This window comes from Netta rufina (assembly GCF_964035555.1).
Source record: "Netta rufina genome assembly, chromosome: 21".
Taxonomy (NCBI): Eukaryota; Metazoa; Chordata; class Aves; order Anseriformes; family Anatidae; genus Netta; species Netta rufina.
Window position 1 is genome coordinate 6,600,537 of NC_140145.1, and position 19,954 is coordinate 6,620,490.

Below are 19,954 nucleotides of genomic sequence, written 5' to 3' on the forward strand. Positions count from 1 at the left end.
TTTTAACATCCCTGAATATTGCCCAGGACAGACCATTGCTACACAGCTGTACTACAACCCCCTCTGCTTGGCGTGATTTCAAGACTTGCTCATTGAACTCAGCAAGAAACTTTCTACTGATAAACGGTGGCTTTAGATCAGTTGCTAAAGTTTTATTGCTCCTTAAGAAAAAATCATCTCCAGGCTGACTGGTAGGAACAGTCAAATCAGGAGAGGAAAGCCAGGCCTGGGGCTTTTACTGCCAGGTAGGTGAGTGGAATATTCTCTTGATATTTTACAGCTTCTTTCAGAATCTTGTTATTAACCATGAATTCTTCAGAATTACACTGATCTACTTTTATTCTTCTGAGTCCGGAGCCAAGATCTGTGTGGCCACTGAGCTCAGGCTGCAATCCTCTGCTTGTGAAAAGGCCCGTGTAGAAATGCACGTTGGTGCAGAAGGGCTCCACCTTTATTGTAGCCTCTGTGCAGCAGGGATGGGTGGGTCAATGGTAGTAAACTACTGACGAGTGGAAGGGTGTGTTAATGGAGTGGAATCTAAGTGTTAATTACGGGAAGAAAAAGGAGTTTGGAGAGGTTATTATCTGGAGAAGCCCTAAGTAAGGAAAGGCTGTAAAAAATAATGAAGGACAGAGAGTGATTGAACAAGAAATTATTTCAACGTAAAAGTAGGAAAAGGAGTTTCTTTCAGCAGGGAAATATGCATTTCCCCATCACTGACCACCAGAGGGAACTCTTGCAATAAGATTCTGAACTCCTTGCAGCACAAGGTCTGATGAAACACTCCACCAACTCCTGCAGTTTTGTGGTTCAGCTGAAAACAAGGGGAGATGGGGTACAAAGGTGGGGACTGGAAAGACAGGAAAATAAAAGTCTGCAGGCCCGCAGTCAACAGGTGTCTAGCAGAAGTCAGAAAAACAGTGAATTTTACCATTGTAAGAAAGTTCTGTTTTGTTCAAAGTCTGATTGAACCACTAACCAGAATGGATGTGCTTTCTTGCTGCTGTGATTTAACTCTCCTAGCAGCCTGGGCCCTCAACGAGAATCTGCAGCTTCTCAAACCTGAGAAAAAAACTGAGCACGGAAGCGTGCTATTTCTGCAACTGGCTAACAAACGCCACATGTCACCAGGGAAACTAGGACTAGGTTCTAAATAGATTATGACTGGCTCCTACCTACGGTCCATCTGGAGAGAGAACGGGATCAGCAGAGGCAGGATGTTCATTTGTTGAACCACCAGATAAGCAGAAGTCAAGCACCTGGTGTTTTCTTATATATTTGGTGAACTGCAGCCTCCCACCTGTAAGACGGAATATTTTCTTGTTGGGATATTGTGGAGGTTGATACAAGCCTAGTTAACTGACAGAGCACCAAAGTCCTGTTACAGGGCTTCAAAGCATCCTACAACAAAGCAAAGATGCTGTCAGCCAGGCAGGAACACAGCACCCTCACAGTTAAGGACAGCTGTGCTCTAACATGATGTTTATGCAAGTGCTGCCACATGGAGGCCACACAGATGAAAAAACACATTCCATTCTGGAAAAAAGCTCTCAGAATTGAGGAGAGCTGGAACAGAATTCAATACTCATTTATCCAGACTCTAAAGGCATTACTCTGGAACTTGGGAGAGCCTGGAGAACTTAAAATGGTTAAATATTGCCCCATCCTTATAGACATCATTCTTAGTTGTCCACGTGCACACATCCACATTCCTCTGTGGCACCAGTGGATGTTAAGCAATTCCCTGTTTGCAGGCCCCTGTGGTAACACGGTCAGTGAACTCTTCTGGGTAAAAATAAGCTTTTTCTTCTGCAGACCTATTTTTAACCAAGAACAGCTCATTGGCCTGACTCGGCCCCATGAAAACAGCTGTGCTGGCACAACTGTGGGGTAGGAATGTACAGCTGGCAGGGAAGACGAGGGCAGGAACCGCTGGTGCAGCTCTGAAGGGAAGAAGACAGCGAACTGTATCCTTAACACCTGCCATGGGTTCACAAGCCTGGCTTCACACAAGTGATCTCAGCCAGCCGCAGAAACTGGGAAGCCAGGAGGGGATTGGGACGCTCAGGGGGTTACCCTGCCTTCCTCCCGCCTCCTAATGGGATGCGCCAGCTGCAGAGACAAGTCTGCAGCCCTCTGCTCCCCTCAGCCCTCACTCCCCTCAATGCTTAACACTTCCAGCTCCCCTCAGCCCCCCCCCAAACTCTCATTAGCTTCCCAAGCACCCACTCCCTTCAACCCTCCTCAGTCCCTGTCAGCCCCCCTCAGCTTAAGCCCCCTGTTCTCCTCAGGCCCTCTCAAGTCCCCCTCAAGCCCCCCTGAGCCCCCCTCAAGCCCCCCCAGCGCCTCTCAAGCCCCCTCAAGCGCCCCTCAGCCCCTCTCAAGCCCCCTCAGCACCCACTCCCTTCAACCCTCATCAGCCCTCCTCAGTCCCTGTCAGCCCTCCTCAGTCCCTGTCAGCCCCCCTCAGCTTAAGCCCCTTGTTCTCCTCAGAGCCTCTCAGCTCCCCTCAGCCCCTCTTCAGCCTCCCTCGAGCCCCTTTAAACCCCTCTCAGCCCCTCCCAACCCCCCCATTCTCCTCAGCGCCCCTCGCCCGCCCCCCCTCACTCCCTCTCTCCCCCCCCCCGTGCCGCGCGCGCAGATGACGCGCCTCCTTCCCCGCGTCCCCCCTCGCGCCGTCACGTCCGGTAGGTGAGGTCAGGGCCGGGACCGCCATTTTGGGTGGCGGGGCTGGGCGCGGAGCGGGGGGCACGGCGGGGCCGGGCCGGGCCGGGCCGGGCCTTGGGGGGGGGGGGGGGCGGCGGCAGCAGCAACAGCAGCGAGGGCGGCCCCCATGGCCGGGCAGTTCGACGCCGAGGACCGGGCGAGTTGGTATTGGGGGCGGCTGAGCCGGGCCGAGGCGGTGTCGTTGCTTCAGGGGCAGCGCCACGGCACCTTCCTGGTGCGCGACTCCGGCACCATCCCGGGGGACTTCGTGCTGTCGGTGTCCGAGAGCTCCCGAGTCTCGCACTACATCGTCAACAGCCTGGGGCCGGCGGGAGGCCGGCGAGCCGGCGGCGAGGGCCCCGGGGCCCCGGGTGAGTGATCCCCTCACGGGGCCGGCCGTGCCCCCCTCAGCCCCCCCTGGGGAAGGGAGGCCGGGCCCAGCTCGGTGCCTCCCCCCGGGCCGCTTCTGGGGTTTTCTGTGAGGAATTGGGTCGTGTGGTGGTGCTGGGGGTGTTGAGGCAGGAGTTTGTGGGCAGCAGCCGCTGAGGGAGTCGGTTTGTGGGGTTAAACGTGCGCTGGGGTGAGCGTTGGTTCTGCCGACCCCGGAGTTGTGGTGCTCCACATGGACTTTTCATAAAGTTTAGTTACTGCACGGGGCGTGTCACCTCAGCTCGGAGATGGAAGTGTGGAAATGTCATCTGAAAGGCTGGGTTCTGCCGAAATGGTTTTGTGTTAGAGGACAGGCAATAAGGCCAGACTTCAGGTCACAAACCAGAGCGTTAGGGGGGGTAATTTAAGTGTTAGGAACTCCTCAGGAATGTAAAAGCAATTATTATTTTAAATTAGATGTGAAGTTTTGGGTGCTCCCATGCACACCGTGTGTTGAAAGGGAAGATGTGATGTTATTTCTCATTGACTCAACATCATCAATAATCAGTAATGCATCCAAATTAATGCTTGTGGAGTAGAAAATACTGACTGATAAAAGGAAAACTATTATCACGGGAAGCAGCATTTCTGAAAGTACAAGCATAACTAAGTTAACAAGGGCCCCCAGCAGTGCATAATCCTTAGATGTGCAAGTGAGAAGATTTAGTTAAAAGGCAGCAATATCCTTGCTTGAGTCATTACTGAAATTGGTAGTAGAACCACTCAGGCGTGCGTATTAGTGCTCGTAAGATGATGTGGGTGTATTCCTAGCAGCTCAGAAAGAAACCGCTGCAAAGTTTTGAAGGTTGTGTGTAGGTATGGTCACTTTCTATGTTGGGAGGATTTGATGGTATTTGCTACATAAAGGATTTCACAGTCTCTGCACAGACCCTAGTTGACAAGGAAGGGGGTAATCTGAATAAAAAAACAAACCTGTTGCCAGTAGATTTGCACCATTATGCAGTGATCTCTATTTCTTGGGGCAACATGTAAAATTGGCAAACTGGGGAAAGCCTGAAGTCATTGTGTTTATCCAGGAACATACCACAGCTGCAGAGTGTACTCGAGTCATAAAAAGCTCCACGAGATAGCATTTAAAGGTGGCAGATTCAGCTGGAAATGAAGTGGGTAGCTAAATGGTTTGCCACAAGACTAGTTAGATTCCTCGTTGTTTCACGTTGGTCAAGACAAAGGTTTATTTTCATAGGTTTGTGAAGGCTTGATGCTGGAAATGCATGACTGATGTTGTATAGAGCAGATTAAGCTGCCAGGATTGTTAGTAGTGGAATCCCTAGGGGTGAACAACCCTGAAGTGTGTGTGCCAGTTACTTTGCTTGGCAGTTGTTTTCTCTGGAAAGACAATGTTTTCCACGTTATTGAATGTCTGTGTTACTGTGATGCCACCTTGGTAAATAGCCGCTCTAACTTTTTCATTGTGCTGCGCTCTTAAGCTCAGTAATATTTTGTGGCATTCTGTGGGCTGGATTACACAGTGAGTGTTAAAACATTTTGAGGTTTTGGTGTTCTTTTTATAAATCACTTAATGCCCCTTAGGTAGTTATCTTGTGTTTTAAATATTTATCTGCTTTAGCAGACTAGCTGCTATTGTAGCTGCGTAGGCTGCTGGCACGGTAGGCTTAATCTATGTTAAAAAGTTTAATTATTTTTGGTAGGGTGTGTTTTTTTTTCCCCTGGATGTTATGAGAATAGGTGGTGCTTCACCCCTGCACCACAGATAATCCTATGCTGAAATGTTAGTGGTTTTAAATAGATGCCTTTGTGCTGATGCTGTTTTCTTTTCACACTTAAATGAAAGAAAGAAGGCGGGTGCGTATGTATTAAATTACATGGAAAGTGTAAGTTTTCTTTCAGAAAAAGTAGGGAGGGGAATGTTCACCAGGGGAAGGGAGATGGAATCATTGGTAGAAGGTGAAAGATGATTTCATGTTTGAATAGGGAAAGTAATGCAGTAAAATGAGGTAAATGTTTGCAAATCATCATGCTTCTTATTTATTGTGGTCAAGTTGAAACATCAGGAAGAACAACTTCACTATGTTAATTATCTGTACTGTCTACTTTTTTAAGGTGATTTTCTTGTTAGCTTCAGTAAGCCTGTGTGATTCATGGCTGCTGGAACGCTGCTGCGTGCAGATGATACTGGGAACCTAGCTTCTATACAGGATGAATGCGATGAGGAGTTTGGGCTTCCCTAATATAAAAAGCCATACTGTCACAAAAATTGGATGATTTCTTCCATTTCTGAAGTGTTTTTTTTTTTTTTTTTTTTTTTTTTTTTTTGTTTTTTTGTTTTTTTTTGTTCTAAAGCTAACATTTGGGTAAAATTGCCTTTTGCCTGATGTGCTGTAGTTCCTAACTTCTTCCAGGAAATGTTTCAGAATAAGGAAGAAAGAATTCAACAGAACTTCCCAAAATAACTACATTTTACTGAAAAGTAGTCCATTAAAAGAAATGGGGTAAATCATTGAGGTACAGGAATAAAAACGCTCTGTTTCCAGTAGAGATGAAGATTAGTAATTGCATTGGAATTAGGGTATCATTTGTAATCAAGCATCACAGGCTACAGAAGTCCCAAACTAGACAAAGTATTTTGTGCAGGCATTAGCATGGCCATGGACAATAGAGAAAACATTTAAACACATCATGTGTTTATAATTTGACATACAAGTCCAGGGTAAAAACGTATGATACAATTTAAAAGAAGATGCCTAAAATATCTAAAGACAGACTTGCTTCCTACTGAAAGTGCAATGTGATGAAGACAGAAACCATAAAACCATAAACCTTAGAGTTATAAATTTGTACTCTGAAGTAGGAAAGTATGACATGCTTATCAAAAACACCACCTTTTACAGTGTGTGCATTTTAAGAACATGCTTCTTGTGATTCTAAATCACCTCCATTATGATTTTTAAAAATTCAGACTATAATCATATAATGATACCCATACTCTGCTCTTTATATGATGAGATGGCTTTAGATACAGGTGAGCAACGTGGCTGAACTTGGACACCTGTTTGGTTTTTTGGTATTGAGGTCCTAAAATACAAACTACTAGAAGATTGGAAAGCGTAGGCATTTGCTTTTCTCTCATCCTCTGATTGTCCGCAGAAATGGCAATAAGGAGCTTCTGTGAGAATTTTCTTCTGAGATGCTTAGAGCTCTTCTCAGCAGTTGCTGAATGAGGTTTTACTGTTATTCTAGAGCATTCGTGGGTACTTGTTTGTTTTACTGAGACATGAGGAGAGAGGTGCTTAAGACTAAGGAAAAAAGGTGTCTGTATGAGGGTGGGGGAAACACACGGGCTAGAATGTGATGCCTTCATAGCAGAGTTTGTGTGTGCTCGGGTGTAGCTGGCTTACGTCGCTGTGATGTCTTACTTTGAGCCTTGTGTCTCAGCACCCTGAATGCTAAGAACATCCTTTCTCGCCCAAAGCATACTTTTGAAGATGATGGGTTAGGGGCTTATGGAGGAGGTCTAGAAATGAAAACGAAAAAACTTTTATTCCTGTGAGGTCTTCCAAAGAAAGTTTACCAGAGCTTAAGGATCAACGGAGAATTGCCTAGTGGCACAAACACAATTGGAGTGTAGAGAGAAATGTAAAACTTCTGACATCTGATGAAGTGAGAAGCTGCTCTGTGGCTATGCCACCTGCCCACACTCTCGAGAAGTAGAGTATTAGGTATTTTATTTAGAAAATATATAAATTGTCTTTCCGATGTGGGCACAAGGCCAACCCCAATATAAAAGTGTTTGGTCAAGAAGGCACATGCATCATAGAGAGCTGTCAGGGTCCGGATCTGAAACTTTAATTATGAACTACTTTGGGTTTTCACACTTTCCACACCCTCCTGAGAGCAGAGGATTCGCTAGCTCTTCCGAGAACTATCTTGGTCATCTTAGGGAGCTGAGCAGTTCTGCTGCTGGAGGTGCAAACTGAGCAGCATCTTCCCTTCAGTCGTGCAGAGCTGGGGAGAAGGGAAGAGAATTTCTAGTACTTGTCCAGCTTTGGTAGGAAGTGACTAAAGTTCCTCTAGTAGCTAGGCTTACCTTTACATGCATTCTCCTCTTCCTGAGAGCCCCCAGAAGACGTGGACAACGTGCTGCTAGAACTTGTGCCTCCAAGAAAAGTATTCCAAGATTGTGAAAAAAAAACCAGCTCTACTTAAAAAAATAAAATATATAAATGCCTTGTTGCTGTAACTTCCACTTCCTTGTGGTAGATCTCACCTTAATTATTAGATTGGCATACAGGTATGGGGCATGTTGCAGTCCAAATGAGAAGCTGAAGAATTCCTCTGAGCCTAAAATCTGTTAGTCTTTAAATTTCGTTATTCCAGGGAATGACAGGACCTTGAAGCTCGTGGTGCACAGAATTATTTCCCTGCGACGTAACTGAACATTGTTCAGCTCGTTAACTTGTCGCTGAACAAGAGTATACATAAAAAGTCTTAAACTGATGGGGAATTTATCGCTTGCTTGGTAAGGCGTAGTTGTATTTTATTTCCAACCTGTGCTTCTCTAACTGCGACTTTCAACTACTTAGTCCTTTTGTGCTGAATTTAGAAGAAATTAAAAATGTCCAAGCCATGATCAGGCTGCTGTCTTTATTCTTTGGCAATTTGAAGTGAGCTCATGGATTTCTTGTTGCAATGGCCTTGTTTTCCAGACCTCTGATATTTTCTGTGGATGCCTTCTGTTTTTAAAACCAAAATATCAGAACTACGTGTGGTGTTTTGGGAGTGTTCTCTTAGGGAAATAATGTGGCTCCTTTTTGCTGCTTATCTCTTTGTCCTTTCAAGGATTATTGTTATCTTTCTGATCTTAGAATGTAGTTGAAGGAGCTGTGTTCTCTCACTCCTCAATTGTGCAAAATATGTTTTGGAAAGCTCTTTTCCAGGATACAGTACACTGATTTCAGTCACTCCCTCATACATAAGGCTTCAGTGGACTTTCCTCTTAGGAGTCCAACTTTGGTTTTATTCAGGTACATTTAGCAGCTGGTTCAGGCTGTCATGCATGATTTCAAGAGGGCAAGAGTGATTTTTTTTTTTCCTTTTTAAAACCCCCAAAACTTTGTTCATTCTGCTAATGATTTTGGTGCTGACACAGCTGGTGAATGTTACTTTTGAACTGGTCAATTCCAATGATTTGTACACAGATTTTTCTGCGTACACTTATTTTGCTGGAGACAGATCTCAGTCTTCTGATTGAATCAGTTTGCAGCAGGCTTTGCAAAGGTAAATCAGTGTTTCATATTCCTTAGTCATGTAAAGTTAGTTCCGTGTCAGTGAACTTACCTACTAAATACTTTTTCCAGGCCCTTTTGGACATTGGAGATTGGCTTCTCCATGTGACTTCAAAGGTCTTTGCTATCCTGGTCCTCGTAAAGTTTCTGTGGCTTTTTATTTTGGCATAAGCATCTATGTAAGCCTGATCCTTAAAGGTTCACATGTGAAATAACAGCAAATGCGTGCTTGTGTTTCTGTCACCAGGTTAGTCTGAAATTTGATGTCTGTAACACTTGTTGCAAAGCATGGTTTTCCACCTCCAGTGGCAGTGGAAGTGCAGCATTCCCAGATGGTGTCTTATGCTTCTGCAGTGAACTGAAGCTGTTTTAAAGTGGTGTAGGGATGGTGCTTGTCCAGCCAGAAGTAATCTCCTGTAAGACTACTGAGCTATGAACCGCCTCTGAGATTAAGTTGTAGAGTTCTTGCTAAGTCTAGTGCTGTAAGTTACATCTCATCAGCAAAAGTTGAGGGGGGTTTGCTTCTTTTCAGCCTTAAGCTTTGAGAGAATGAGGTAGAATCTTACTCTCACTTTCCATGTCAGGTTCATGCTTCATACTGATGTTTACATTAGTTCCCTTATCTTTTGGTGAAGCCAGTTTGTTTTGTAGGTTGTTTTTGGTAATATTTGATGGTATTGCTTTTGTTTTTTTGGTTCGCTGCAGTTGTGCTGATACCTTCTGAAAGTCTTTCAGGCCTGTTAATGGGTGCAGATGTGCGTTTTGCAATGAGTTTGTTCTGCTTCTTAGAATTTTCTGTAAAAAGCTTCAGTGACATTTGTGTTCCTTCAGGAACTTCAGAACTTATTTATTGTGTGTTTGTCTGTGTTGATCTTATTGAATCATCCCTTTTTTCTATTAGAACCCCTTTTTGCTTTCTTGAAAGACCTTCTTGTAATGTTAGCTTTCCGTGCTGACAGTGCTACTTTGAAAGGGGGGTTTTGGATCAGTGACAGCCTAAAAAATTCTGCTAGCTTTGTACTCAAGAGCTAAGTCTCAGAACTATTAGATATTCCCTGCAGAGAAACAGACTTGCAAAGTAAGCATCTCTTTCTTGCTAAAAGAGTTACTCATTAAAGCATAAATCTTTTCCTCTCCGCTACCATCCCCCAGCCTTCCCCAGTTCTTCCCATAACTGATAATACAGTGGATAGTGCATGGTGGAAATAGAACATCACGCATGTGTTTTTCACCAGCTGAGCTTGAAGAACATAAAAATTAAAAAAAAAATAAAGTGGAGCACACAAATGGAAAATGGAAATGGTATTTCTAATGTCTTGAATATGAACATCATATGTGTATTTTACATTTTAATGTATTTGAGGTTCAAATTTATAGCTTGGACTCCATCTGACAAATATGGCAAGGAAACTACAAGAATTGAAATTAAAAGAATGAATTATGCCCATTATGAAAACATGCATTTTTGTGTTGCTGAGCGAAGTAGTTTCCTGTAGTGTCCAACCCTTTAACCCAAGATATGTTACAACAGGTAAATGACTTATTGCAATATTGTCCTTTTTAAATAACTTTTGAAACAAACAAACAAACTTGAAATTTATCTGTTGGGTCCACATAACACTGGTGGATACAAGATACTCCTATTGTAATTCAGGAAGTTTGGCAGTGCCCAACAATTTGTTACCTGATTTTTCTGTTATTGACAAAATCTTTTAAACTAAAACTCCATCCACACAAACAATATAGTGCTGCCTTTAATCAGAAGTGCATGAAAGAGCTGAATGTAATGTGTGTTGGTAGAAAATTGGCCTAATGCAACATCAAATTTTTTGTTTGTAAATATATTAGTCTTCTCAGGTGCTTAATTTACAGTTGTAATGCTCTCTTTGTTGATGTTTTGCTTTCCTCTTTCAGGGTTGAATCCCACCAGATTTCGAATAGGTGACCAGGAGTTTGATTCTTTGCCACTTTTACTGGAATTCTACAAAATACACTATTTGGACACTACAACCTTGATAGAACCAATCCCCCCCCGACCCAGGCAGAATAGCGGCGTTATCCTCAGACAGGAGGAAGCTGAGTATGTGCGAGCTCTCTTTGACTTTAATGGAAATGATGAAGAAGATCTTCCATTTAAGAAAGGAGACATACTGAAAATCCGGGATAAACCTGAAGAGCAGTGGTGGAATGCAGAAGACTGCGACGGGAAGAGGGGAATGATACCTGTTCCTTACGTCGAGAAGTATAGACCTTCCTCTGCTTCAGTATCTACTCTGATTGGAGGTAACCAGGATAGTTCCCACCCACAACCACTGGGTGGGCCGGAGCCAGGGCCCTATGCCCAGCCCAGCATCAACACTCCGCTCCCTAACCTTCAGAATGGCCCTATTTATGCCCGGGTTATCCAGAAGCGAGTCCCTAATGCCTACGACAAGACAGCCTTGGCTTTGGAGGTACATAATGGGCAAAACTTAGCAAGAAGAGATCTGTTCAAGGGATTTCCCTTTCAAGCGCATTGTAGATCTGTAGGAATAAGAAAGGGAAAAAGCATTGTAATGCTGTTTTTACATCATAAGTTATGGATAAACTTTTTTTTTGGAAATAAGTGACTCGAGTCACTTATTGACTAGAGTTTGACAATTGCATCATGTTTAGGTTCCTGAACCAAAATTGTGTCTTTTGTCAAACATTTCTGTCATAAGTGTTTCCCCATCCATGTTTTCACTTCTGAAGTCTTTATTTTGGGGAGGAGGGTGAGGGAGCTGTTCATAAAGTTGTGTGTTGGAATCTGTGTTCAATGTTGCTTGCTTGGTCTTCAAAAGGTGTGCTGAGTTGTTCTTTCATTCTGTCACTATTTGAAAAGCAATCAGTGGAAGCATTGAGAGTCACTTGAAAATTATGCAGACTGAGACAACGATGATCACACATAGGGTTTCGTTTTTATATCCTGAACTCAAGCAGATTGCTTCATTTTTTAGCTTTTGAAGCAGGAACATATATTACAGCTCAATAGGGAAGTGTCCTGTAAAGCAGTGATTGATGGAGTACGATTTGTAATAAAGCAGTGAGTTTGCCTAGGGTTGATTCACTTCTTGATATGATCAAATACTTGTACATGCCCCTTCTGTTTTTTTTCCTCTTAAAAAGGAGAACAGTGCTCTATCTCTACACATCAAATAGTTATCCCTGAAGTTACATTTGAGGAAATTGAGACCAAGGTATTCTAAGTGGCAGACCTTTGCCTTAGGATGATATGTAAATTGGATCCTTTAATCTAGGCTTTCTTTGAGCTAAAGGCTCTGGAATTTCCTGATACCTAATTGACTTCCTGTTTATATAACATTTTAAGTACTTGGGAAAAAACAGTTTCTGTGCTGAGTCAGAGCATCTCCTTTCCACTCCTAAATACTTTGTTTAATCTTGCTTAGCAAAAAATGCACTTCAGTACTTCATCAGTGTGGCAATCATATATACACATCTTCTGTACAGAATTGGCAAATTCTACAGAACCGATAGATAACTTGGGAGGTGTGAAGTTTTTTCCACATGTAGGTAAAATATATTGAGTTAGGATGTGTTTTATTACACTTCTGAATTGAGAGAGACAGGATACAGAATGGAAGTCTTGGGGCTGAGAAATATGTATAGAAATTGATGCCAACTCATCAGATTTTGGGGAAATAATGCAAAGATTTTAACCTTCCAACTTTTATGATGCCTAAAATGTTGTCTCCTTGCCTCTTTCTCTGACCACCTTTACCCAGCCACCTCTGGCTCAAAATATACCTGAATGTTCTTGGAGACATTGAAGATTATGTTGTGGTTAAAAAAAAAAAACAAACAAAAAAAAAAAAAACAAAAAAAAAAACTTTTGGTTTTCTTTCTAGATTTTGTTTTTAAGCTTTAATTGACCCCGCTGTGCTACTAGTATTTCCTTAAGCTTAACTTCACATTTAATTTCATTCAAAGCAGTACCCCACCACACTGCGCAAATCACACTTTGGTGGCACGGAGTAAAACAGGGAGAGTGAGAAAATCCTAGTAGTCTAGGCTGTTGTAAGCAACTTTGAGGGAAAGCAAGATTCCTTATAAAGAACAGCTCGTGAGTGCCGCGGCTGATTTTCTGTTAGTCTGATCCTCTTCACTGAAAGTCACGTGGCTGTCAAGTATGCTGCGCTTCGGAAGGTCTTTCCTGGAGAACGTCTGTCCTGAACTAATTTGCACTGCTGTGCTCTACTAGCTCCAGCTAATACGCTAGATAGCAGAAGTCTTTGGGAGGGGGGAATTGAGAAGTTTGTGGGCTCTGCCCATCTGTGTGATGTTCTAAGAAAAAATTATAGCAGCGCCTTTCTACCCTTCTGTTAGAACAACGGTCTTCTCAGGCCTTGTAACATTATTGAAATATTTGTTCGTTGCCAGGTTGAACCTCCTGGTTAGGATGATCTATACCTGTCCTGCTCCAGCTCCACATTTAAGAAATGCAGTAATAATGGTGGTTCTTCATTCTGTGTTTAATATTGGGAAACTTGAGGCATTTATCACTGCTTCTAACTGGCCTTCCTAGCTTCTTTGCACCCTTAATTATTCAAATAACAATGTTACTGAACTGCTTTAAACGTCCATACAGGAAAAATGTGCGCTTCATTTTTCCCAAGTTTTTCTTCATCCTGTCTAACAAAGTATTGTTTCTTGTCTTCTTTCTGTTTTGTTCTTTTTTTTTTTTTAATTTAATTTTTATTTTTACATTCCCTTTCCCCTTTCACTTCATGTTGTTTCATCTTTGTTTTTTTAGAGATCTCTTTCTTTGACAACTTAGTAGAAAGCATTATGTAAATCTTTTCAGTCCATGTTTGCCCAGACCTCTTAATATTTATAAATCTAATTTTTTTTCCTCCAAATGAGAACTCATAGCCTTAAATTGTGTAACATTTGTGGGTGGGGTTTGATCCCACTGTTTGTCCTAAGCAAATAGATTCTTAAGATCAAACATTTTTGGCCCAAACTGCAAACAAAATTATCTGTACCATTAGATCAAAACTGACATGGTTTTGAAGAGCTTGAAGAAGGAGGATCAGAGCAAGTTATGTTTTAATAAACGTTATGGAAAAAAGATTTAGCAGAATATTACATTTATTTTGCTTGTTGCAAGACCTACTCAAGGAGTTGTCAAGTCTATATTAGTTAAAAGAGGGTAGAAAAAGGGAAGATCTCTGGTAAACGACTCTGAGAGCGCTGTCCCCTCTTCCCCCCTAACAGTAGCAGAACTCTACCATTCTGACCTTTCCAAAGAGGAGTACTTGGAATAAAACCACGGCATCCAAAAGTCTTCACATAAAGCTTCATTTTTGTTTTGAAGCAGCATATGGAATATATTTAGTTCTAAAAAGTCTCATGGAGACAGAGACAAACGTGGCCTTTTAGCAGGGTATAGTGCTTTCCTCGGGGCTTTGTGCTTGGTGGGGTGATGTGCAATAGACTAATAATACAGTAATAAGTCAGCATTAAAAGAGGAGAATTCAGAGGGAATAGCCACTTCTCGGCTAAAATTTGTGAAATTACACCAGGTGAAATAACAGGTAGCTTTGAAAGATCTCTATTGTCTTCAGGAGAGTATTTGAACTATGAATTAATATACAGAATTTCCAAGCGGATCTAGAAAGGTCTGTAAGTCATTAAGGAGTTAATGGAGCTGTTTTATGAAACTAGCATTTGTGAAATGACTCATGCTTACTTAAAGTCAGTCCTGTTTCGGTAGTTATAAAGATAGCCATATATAAAATGTGAATGAAAGGTTGTATCAGAGAGAGAGAGGTTGCTAAATGGAGTTACTGTATTGGTAAAAAGGAATATATGAACTCAGAAGTCTCTGCTCTTTTAACAGTTATTAAAACGCAAGTTTCAAGTGTAGCTTCTTACAGTAATGAGAATTCATAAATGAGTGTCCTACTGCTGCAATTATCCTTAAATGTCCCTTAAAACCAAGCAGCACCAGGGTGATTCTGGGAGTATTAGAACAGCATCCCATGTTCTAACTCATTCTCATTGCTCTGCTGAACCCACTTTCTGTAGGTGAGTTTGTGATAAGGTATCTAAGATGAACTATATGAAGATAAAGTAGTATGTGAGGTATTCAGTGAGAGCAGAGACACGGTCAGTCTTAGAAAAATATCTTACAGATGATGAATGAAGTGCAACTTGTGCGTGTTTTGTGACTTTGTGTGGGCAGAATTGCCAGTACCACACTACTTGGAAGTTTTCATATAATTCTGTAAAGTATAATTGGCATATTATATTACTTTTAGTACATTACAGTAAGTAAGCAGTGTGTAAGTAATGTTGCATGTGAACCTACAGGTAGAAAATCTTGATCTTAGGTCTGTCAAAAACATTTGAAAATGGCTCCCACGATAAAAATGCTTGAACTTCAGTAAGGATGGGGAGAACGAAAAACAGGTAGGAAGGGAGTCTTACAGAAAATGAAACCAATGAATGCACACTTTAAATATTTAAATGTTACTTTGTTGTAAGTAGTGTTGTCTGAGATATATATTAAGAAAAAGGTAAACTTCTAGCTTGGAAAATAATACAGTAGGATGTATTATTTTCTTTAATTGCTGATGCTGCCAGGGTATCTTGGAGTGTTCAGCGAGACCGAAGGACAAGCTTATTTTCTTTCCTACTGGGTTGGAGGTTATACACTTTGCTGTTGAAGGCTCATAGATGGACTGTATCCAGATCTGAAGCAATTTAAAGTATCTCGGATAGTGTTCTCATAATGGCTCTGGTTAGGAAATAAGAGTTGCTGTTCCTAGTGTTGTTGTGTTTAATCTTGTCCGTACTAAATTATAGCTGATGTGTTGTTTTGGTCAACGGAGTATTTTTACTGGTACAACCCCCCCAGTGATTATTAGCAGTAGCAAAATGATACATACTGCATGATTAAATTCCTAAAGAGCCAAAACTAGCATACAGAAGTCAAGTAAAGCTTCCTTTTTGCTGGAAGCAAATACATAAGAGGATTTTCTTCAAAATATGGTTCATTAAAATATCTATACTAATTACTACAAAAGTTAAAAAAAACAAACAAAAAAAAAAAACTGCAGCAAGAATCCCCAGCGTGCCTCTCATTACTAGATAAGTAATCATTAGTGTTATGGGAAGCTTAATTAAATGTCCATATAGTGTTTTGAATTTATGAACTGTTAAAAGCTATTTTGGCAAAAGATTGCAAGTGAATAAAACCTGTAAAGTTAATGGTGGTTGCTAGTATCTTAAATTGTTTTCCTTATTCTTCATTCACCGCCTGGAAAGTGAGACTAATGAGATCCAATTTTGGATGAATTGGAAACACAGTGATGAGCATGTATGCAAACTAACTGTATATTCAGTGAATTTCTGGATGAAATGCAGTAAGGCTTGTGGCTGTGCCTTGAGAGTTTGTTTACAGCATTTGTAAAAGAAAATAGTTTATCTTTCCAAAAGCATTTTCTGTCTGTGACCTGGGAAGATTTCTGAAAAACATTGTGTTACTTGGACTTAAGATCATTGAGAAAATCCTAGACAGAGGGGTAGAAATGGGTAGGCATGTTTTCAGAGTTGCAGGATTTCAAAATTAAGGAGCAGTTCAGCTTGCAGATTAGTGTTCACTTCGTACACCTGCAATCCCTCTTCTAATCAGGTTGATGTAGTACAAGCAGAGTGCAAGCCTTTGTCAAATCAGCCAGATCCATTTATTATGATAGCAGCTGATGTCAAGGCCCAAAAGTGCTGTGGAAGAATGGTGCTGGATTGCAGGCTAGAAGGTAGTTCTCACCTGGCCTAGGTTTGCTGCTTCCTCTTCATGCTTTCTTCAGGAGTGAATAACATGGGGTGGTAGGCTGGTGTATCAAAAATAGTTATGACTAAAGCTATTTTTGTTATAAAAGTGTATCTGGTACACTTGGGTGATGTAACACCTAATGGGAGGGGTAGCAGCTGCTCATCCCATGTGGTTTTATGAATTGTAACGCTTGCTTATTTCTCATCCTGCAGGTCGGTGAGCTGGTAAAGGTCACAAAGATTAATGTGAGTGGTCAGTGGGAAGGAGAATGTAACGGCAAACGTGGTCACTTTCCATTCACGCATGTCCGCCTGCTGGATCAACAGAATCCCGATGAGGACTTCAGCTGAGTGTGGCTCAACAGTTGCGCTTGCAGATGGGAACAATCTCAACTTGTTTTTATTGCAGATGCCATCAAGACTATGTTCCGACAGATGTTGAAAGCGGTATCGCTTGTATAAGCGTTCTGATAACCTGCAAACCCCTGGGACTGAACACCACCATTCCTTAATCAAAGGTCATGTAATTCAGGGTACGACAGTAGATAACTCGTGTGTCAAGTGGCAGAACTAGTACATGATTATAGGTTGTAATGCCTGCTTATGTCCATGTGCACAGCAGACTGGACCTTGCCAGCAGCAGCAGCTGGGGAAAGCAGTAACGTAGATGTTATGATAGCGTTTATAGCTCTCTCCAGTCCTTTTGTTTATGTTGCTTCTTCCTCAGGCGATGAACATCAACCTTAGACAGCTCAGTGTGTAGATAGCTTGTTGGTTTTTTTTCCACAAATTTATCCTGGAGCTTTCTCCATTTTTCTTCCATCCTGAATTCTCTGTCCTAGAAAGGCTATACAGTATTTTGCATGGTGAGGTAACCATGCACAGTACAGACTTCTGTAGAGCACATTGGAGACAGCCTTATGATTTACAAATACGTACCATTTTAACGGTGAATGACAGATCAAATCAACCTCAGAATTCTAGATGTTGGTGGACACTAGATTGATTTCTTCAGTACTGTTGATGCTTCAAACGTAGCAGCTGATTTTAATTTAAAATTCCTATTAACACACCAATCTCTCTATCCACAAATACAAGGCTTATTGAAGTGTAAACATCCACACCAGTGCTGAAAAATACATGCATAGCACTTTAATGCATAGCTTTAAAGCAGTGTTTGATTCACTAAATATACTAAAATATTTACACTGCTTTCAGAAAAAAATAGATTGCATAGGGCCAGTTTTCTAGAATTATTCCATACCCCTATACATTACAGTACAAATCAGTGTCAAAAGTGGTAAACTGACAGACCAAATACTACTTCTAATTTAAAGTTACTCTGGGGACTCTTCTGGTTTAATTCCCATCTGTAAACTATTTGATAGTGAATTCATGAGGATTTTATTTTTAATAAACTAACGGAAAATACTTGTGTGCTTCTGGATTGATTCTCAAAAGGTGTAATAGAGTAAATATGGCTTCATAACTCTTAATGAAAATCAGTGCATTGAATAGGTGGTATTATGCGCTGCTTGTTGGTTTTTTGTTTGTTTGTTTTAAACCTGTTCTTCTAATTATCTGGTTTTCTTTAACATAAATCAGAATGGATTCAGTAAGTTTTGTAAACTAAAATTAAACACTGAAGTAACTACCCCTTGTCTGTACCCTGGATTGTTTTCCAAATATAGCACTCTAGTGACCAAACTTAAGCAAACAAATTTTGCAACTCTGACTACAGTGATAATCTCTACAGAACAGTTTTTCTAAAACAGTATCAAACTGCAAATGTTATTTTGGTTGATACGAAGCGTGTCACTAGAATGTCTCATTGGTTGTAAATGCTGCGAGGGCTAGTTCCCACTGCAAAGGCTATTGCTGCAAGTCACCCACCCATAAAACAGAATACTGGTAACACTTTACCTCAGAACTGTGTAACATGCTGGAAATGGCAATATTTCTGTTATATTTAAGTACTAGTTGCTTTACTTCAGAACTAATTCATCAGCAAGTCTAATTTTCAGGTAATGGGCACCTGATAATTCTGTAGACTAACGCCGATGTACATTAATCATAGTTTGTTCCATCACAAATCTCATCAGCACTACTAAAGATCATTAGAAAACTGACATTTTATGACAGTGACCTAAAAATAACAGTAAGAAAGGAATTGCAGTACTATTCTAGCTTGGATCCCTATTCTGGTTAGGGCGATGTGCCAGTCTCTGATTGTGAGATCACTTCTGGCTGTGTAGTAAAACTAGTTTGAGGGGGAAAAAAAAATCAGAAACTAACACTAGGTTCAGTAACAAATTGGTTTATTTAAGGCTAGTCTGTATTTTCCTCTGACCTTAGTATTTACTGCAACTGATTTTTCAGTAGCTGCATTTTAATACGGATTTATATACTGAGCTTATCAGTTGCCCATATATGCTTATATTTTTCTTCAGGTTTTGCAAAAGAAGCATAGTGAACTCTGTTGTTAAGAGTAACACAGTTTGTTCTGAAGTATTTTTTTTCCAATTGCAATTAACGAAAGCCCATGCATTTGTACCTTTCCAATCAGCAATTATTTTAACATACCAAAAGAACTTCGTTTTTTTCTGAAAGGAATTTTATTATGCAAATATTGCCTTTTTAATATGGCTTAAATTGAATTGTCAACTAGCAAATACACTGCAGAGTTTGTAGGTGTGTTTTTGTGAAGACTGTATAAATTGCAAATATTTGTACACTTTGAAAGAGCAAAAAAAAAAGAAACTAGAGGAGTCTTAATAGCTGCTGTTGCACTAGAATCTGAAGTTCTTGTCAAGCAGTTTTTCTTAGTCAACAGACACATTAACACAACTGTTTTCCCCTGTTCAGTTCTAAGCTGAAATGTGATTTTGTTTCATAGGTGATAGAAATTAATGTTTGCATTTGTGCAAAATAGACATTTCAACTTATCGAGCTCTTTTAAAGGAAAATAGGGTAGAACACATGTTCATGAACATGTAGATTAAATCCTCTTGTGGCCTTTGTTTATCCTTCTATTTGTTCTCTCCCTTCTTACCAATGCGTGCAAAAAAAAAATCATTGCTAAGAACGTTGGTCACAATCTTTTGTCTCTATTTGGCTGTGGTTTTGGTCTATTGTGCATAGGCAGGTGTTAGAACTAGAATAATCATTTCTAGAAATACACCGTGAAAGCAGAATGCTCAATTACACTGTGTTCTTCTGGTGCATTTACACATTATATCACACTAAAAGTACAACTGGCTGCTATGGTTTTTTAATATATATTTCATTTTGGTAAACCCCAGCCTTTTTACTAATATTTGACATGGTTAAATCTTGTTAATCTGTTTGAATTGTATTTGTTAATAATGCAAATATTTCTAATCATCTTAAGATTAAAACACTTCGTTTTTGTTAATGGTTTTGGGGAAGGATTCTAACCAAACCAGTTTGAAGAAAAATATGAACATGTGCCATTGTATTATAACACTATCCACTTTCTTGACAGTTAAAGTCTTTTTTTATTTTTTTTTTTGTAGCATGTAATGTATATGTTCATAGTACGTGAAGTAAATAAAAGTATAGCCAAAACTTTGGCTTGGTGTCATTCTCAATCAACTGTCGTTGGAATATTTGCATATAGGAATATAAAAATAGAACGTCTGGTATTTCCATATTTTATTATTTTATTGACCGTGCTTATTTGAAAACAATTAAAGTCCTGTAGAAGGTCAGCT

At 40.7% G+C, this 19,954-nt stretch overlaps 1 protein-coding gene across 3 annotated transcripts; it reads left to right on the forward strand.

Moving 5' to 3' along the window:
- Positions 1-2,791: 2,791 nt before the first annotated feature.
- On the forward strand, positions 2,792-19,808 carry CRK (CRK proto-oncogene, adaptor protein). Of its 3 annotated transcripts, none has more exons than XM_084299678.1 (3): positions 2,792-3,077; positions 10,317-10,855; positions 16,434-19,808. In XM_084299678.1, the coding sequence occupies exons 1-3, from the start codon at positions 2,834-2,836 to the stop codon at positions 16,569-16,571; spliced, it is 921 nt and encodes a 306-aa protein (XP_084155804.1). In that variant the 5' UTR covers positions 2,792-2,833; the 3' UTR covers positions 16,572-19,808. The 3 variants fall into 3 exon arrangements, with proteins under 3 accessions (XP_084155804.1, XP_084155805.1, XP_084155806.1); XM_084299679.1 differs by having other exon boundaries at positions 10,317-10,685; positions 16,434-16,577; XM_084299680.1 differs by lacking the exon at positions 16,434-19,808 and adding an exon at positions 13,662-14,870.
- Positions 19,809-19,954: the final 146 nt, after the last annotated feature.

What these genes read in the sequence shown, in the direction of transcription:
- CRK (XM_084299680.1), top strand. Translation starts at nt 2,834, where the DNA reads ATGGCCGGGCAGTTCGACGCCGAGGACCGGGCGAGTTGGTATTGGGGG. An exon ending in CGAGGGCCCCGGGGCCCCGG is followed by an intron (nt 3,078 to 10,316) that starts GTGAGTGATCCC and finishes TTCCTCTTTCAG; the next exon opens with GGTTGAATCCCACCAGATTT. An exon ending in AGACAGCCTTGGCTTTGGAG is followed by an intron (nt 10,856 to 13,661) that starts GTACATAATGGG and finishes CCCTAACAGTAG; the next exon opens with CAGAACTCTACCATTCTGAC.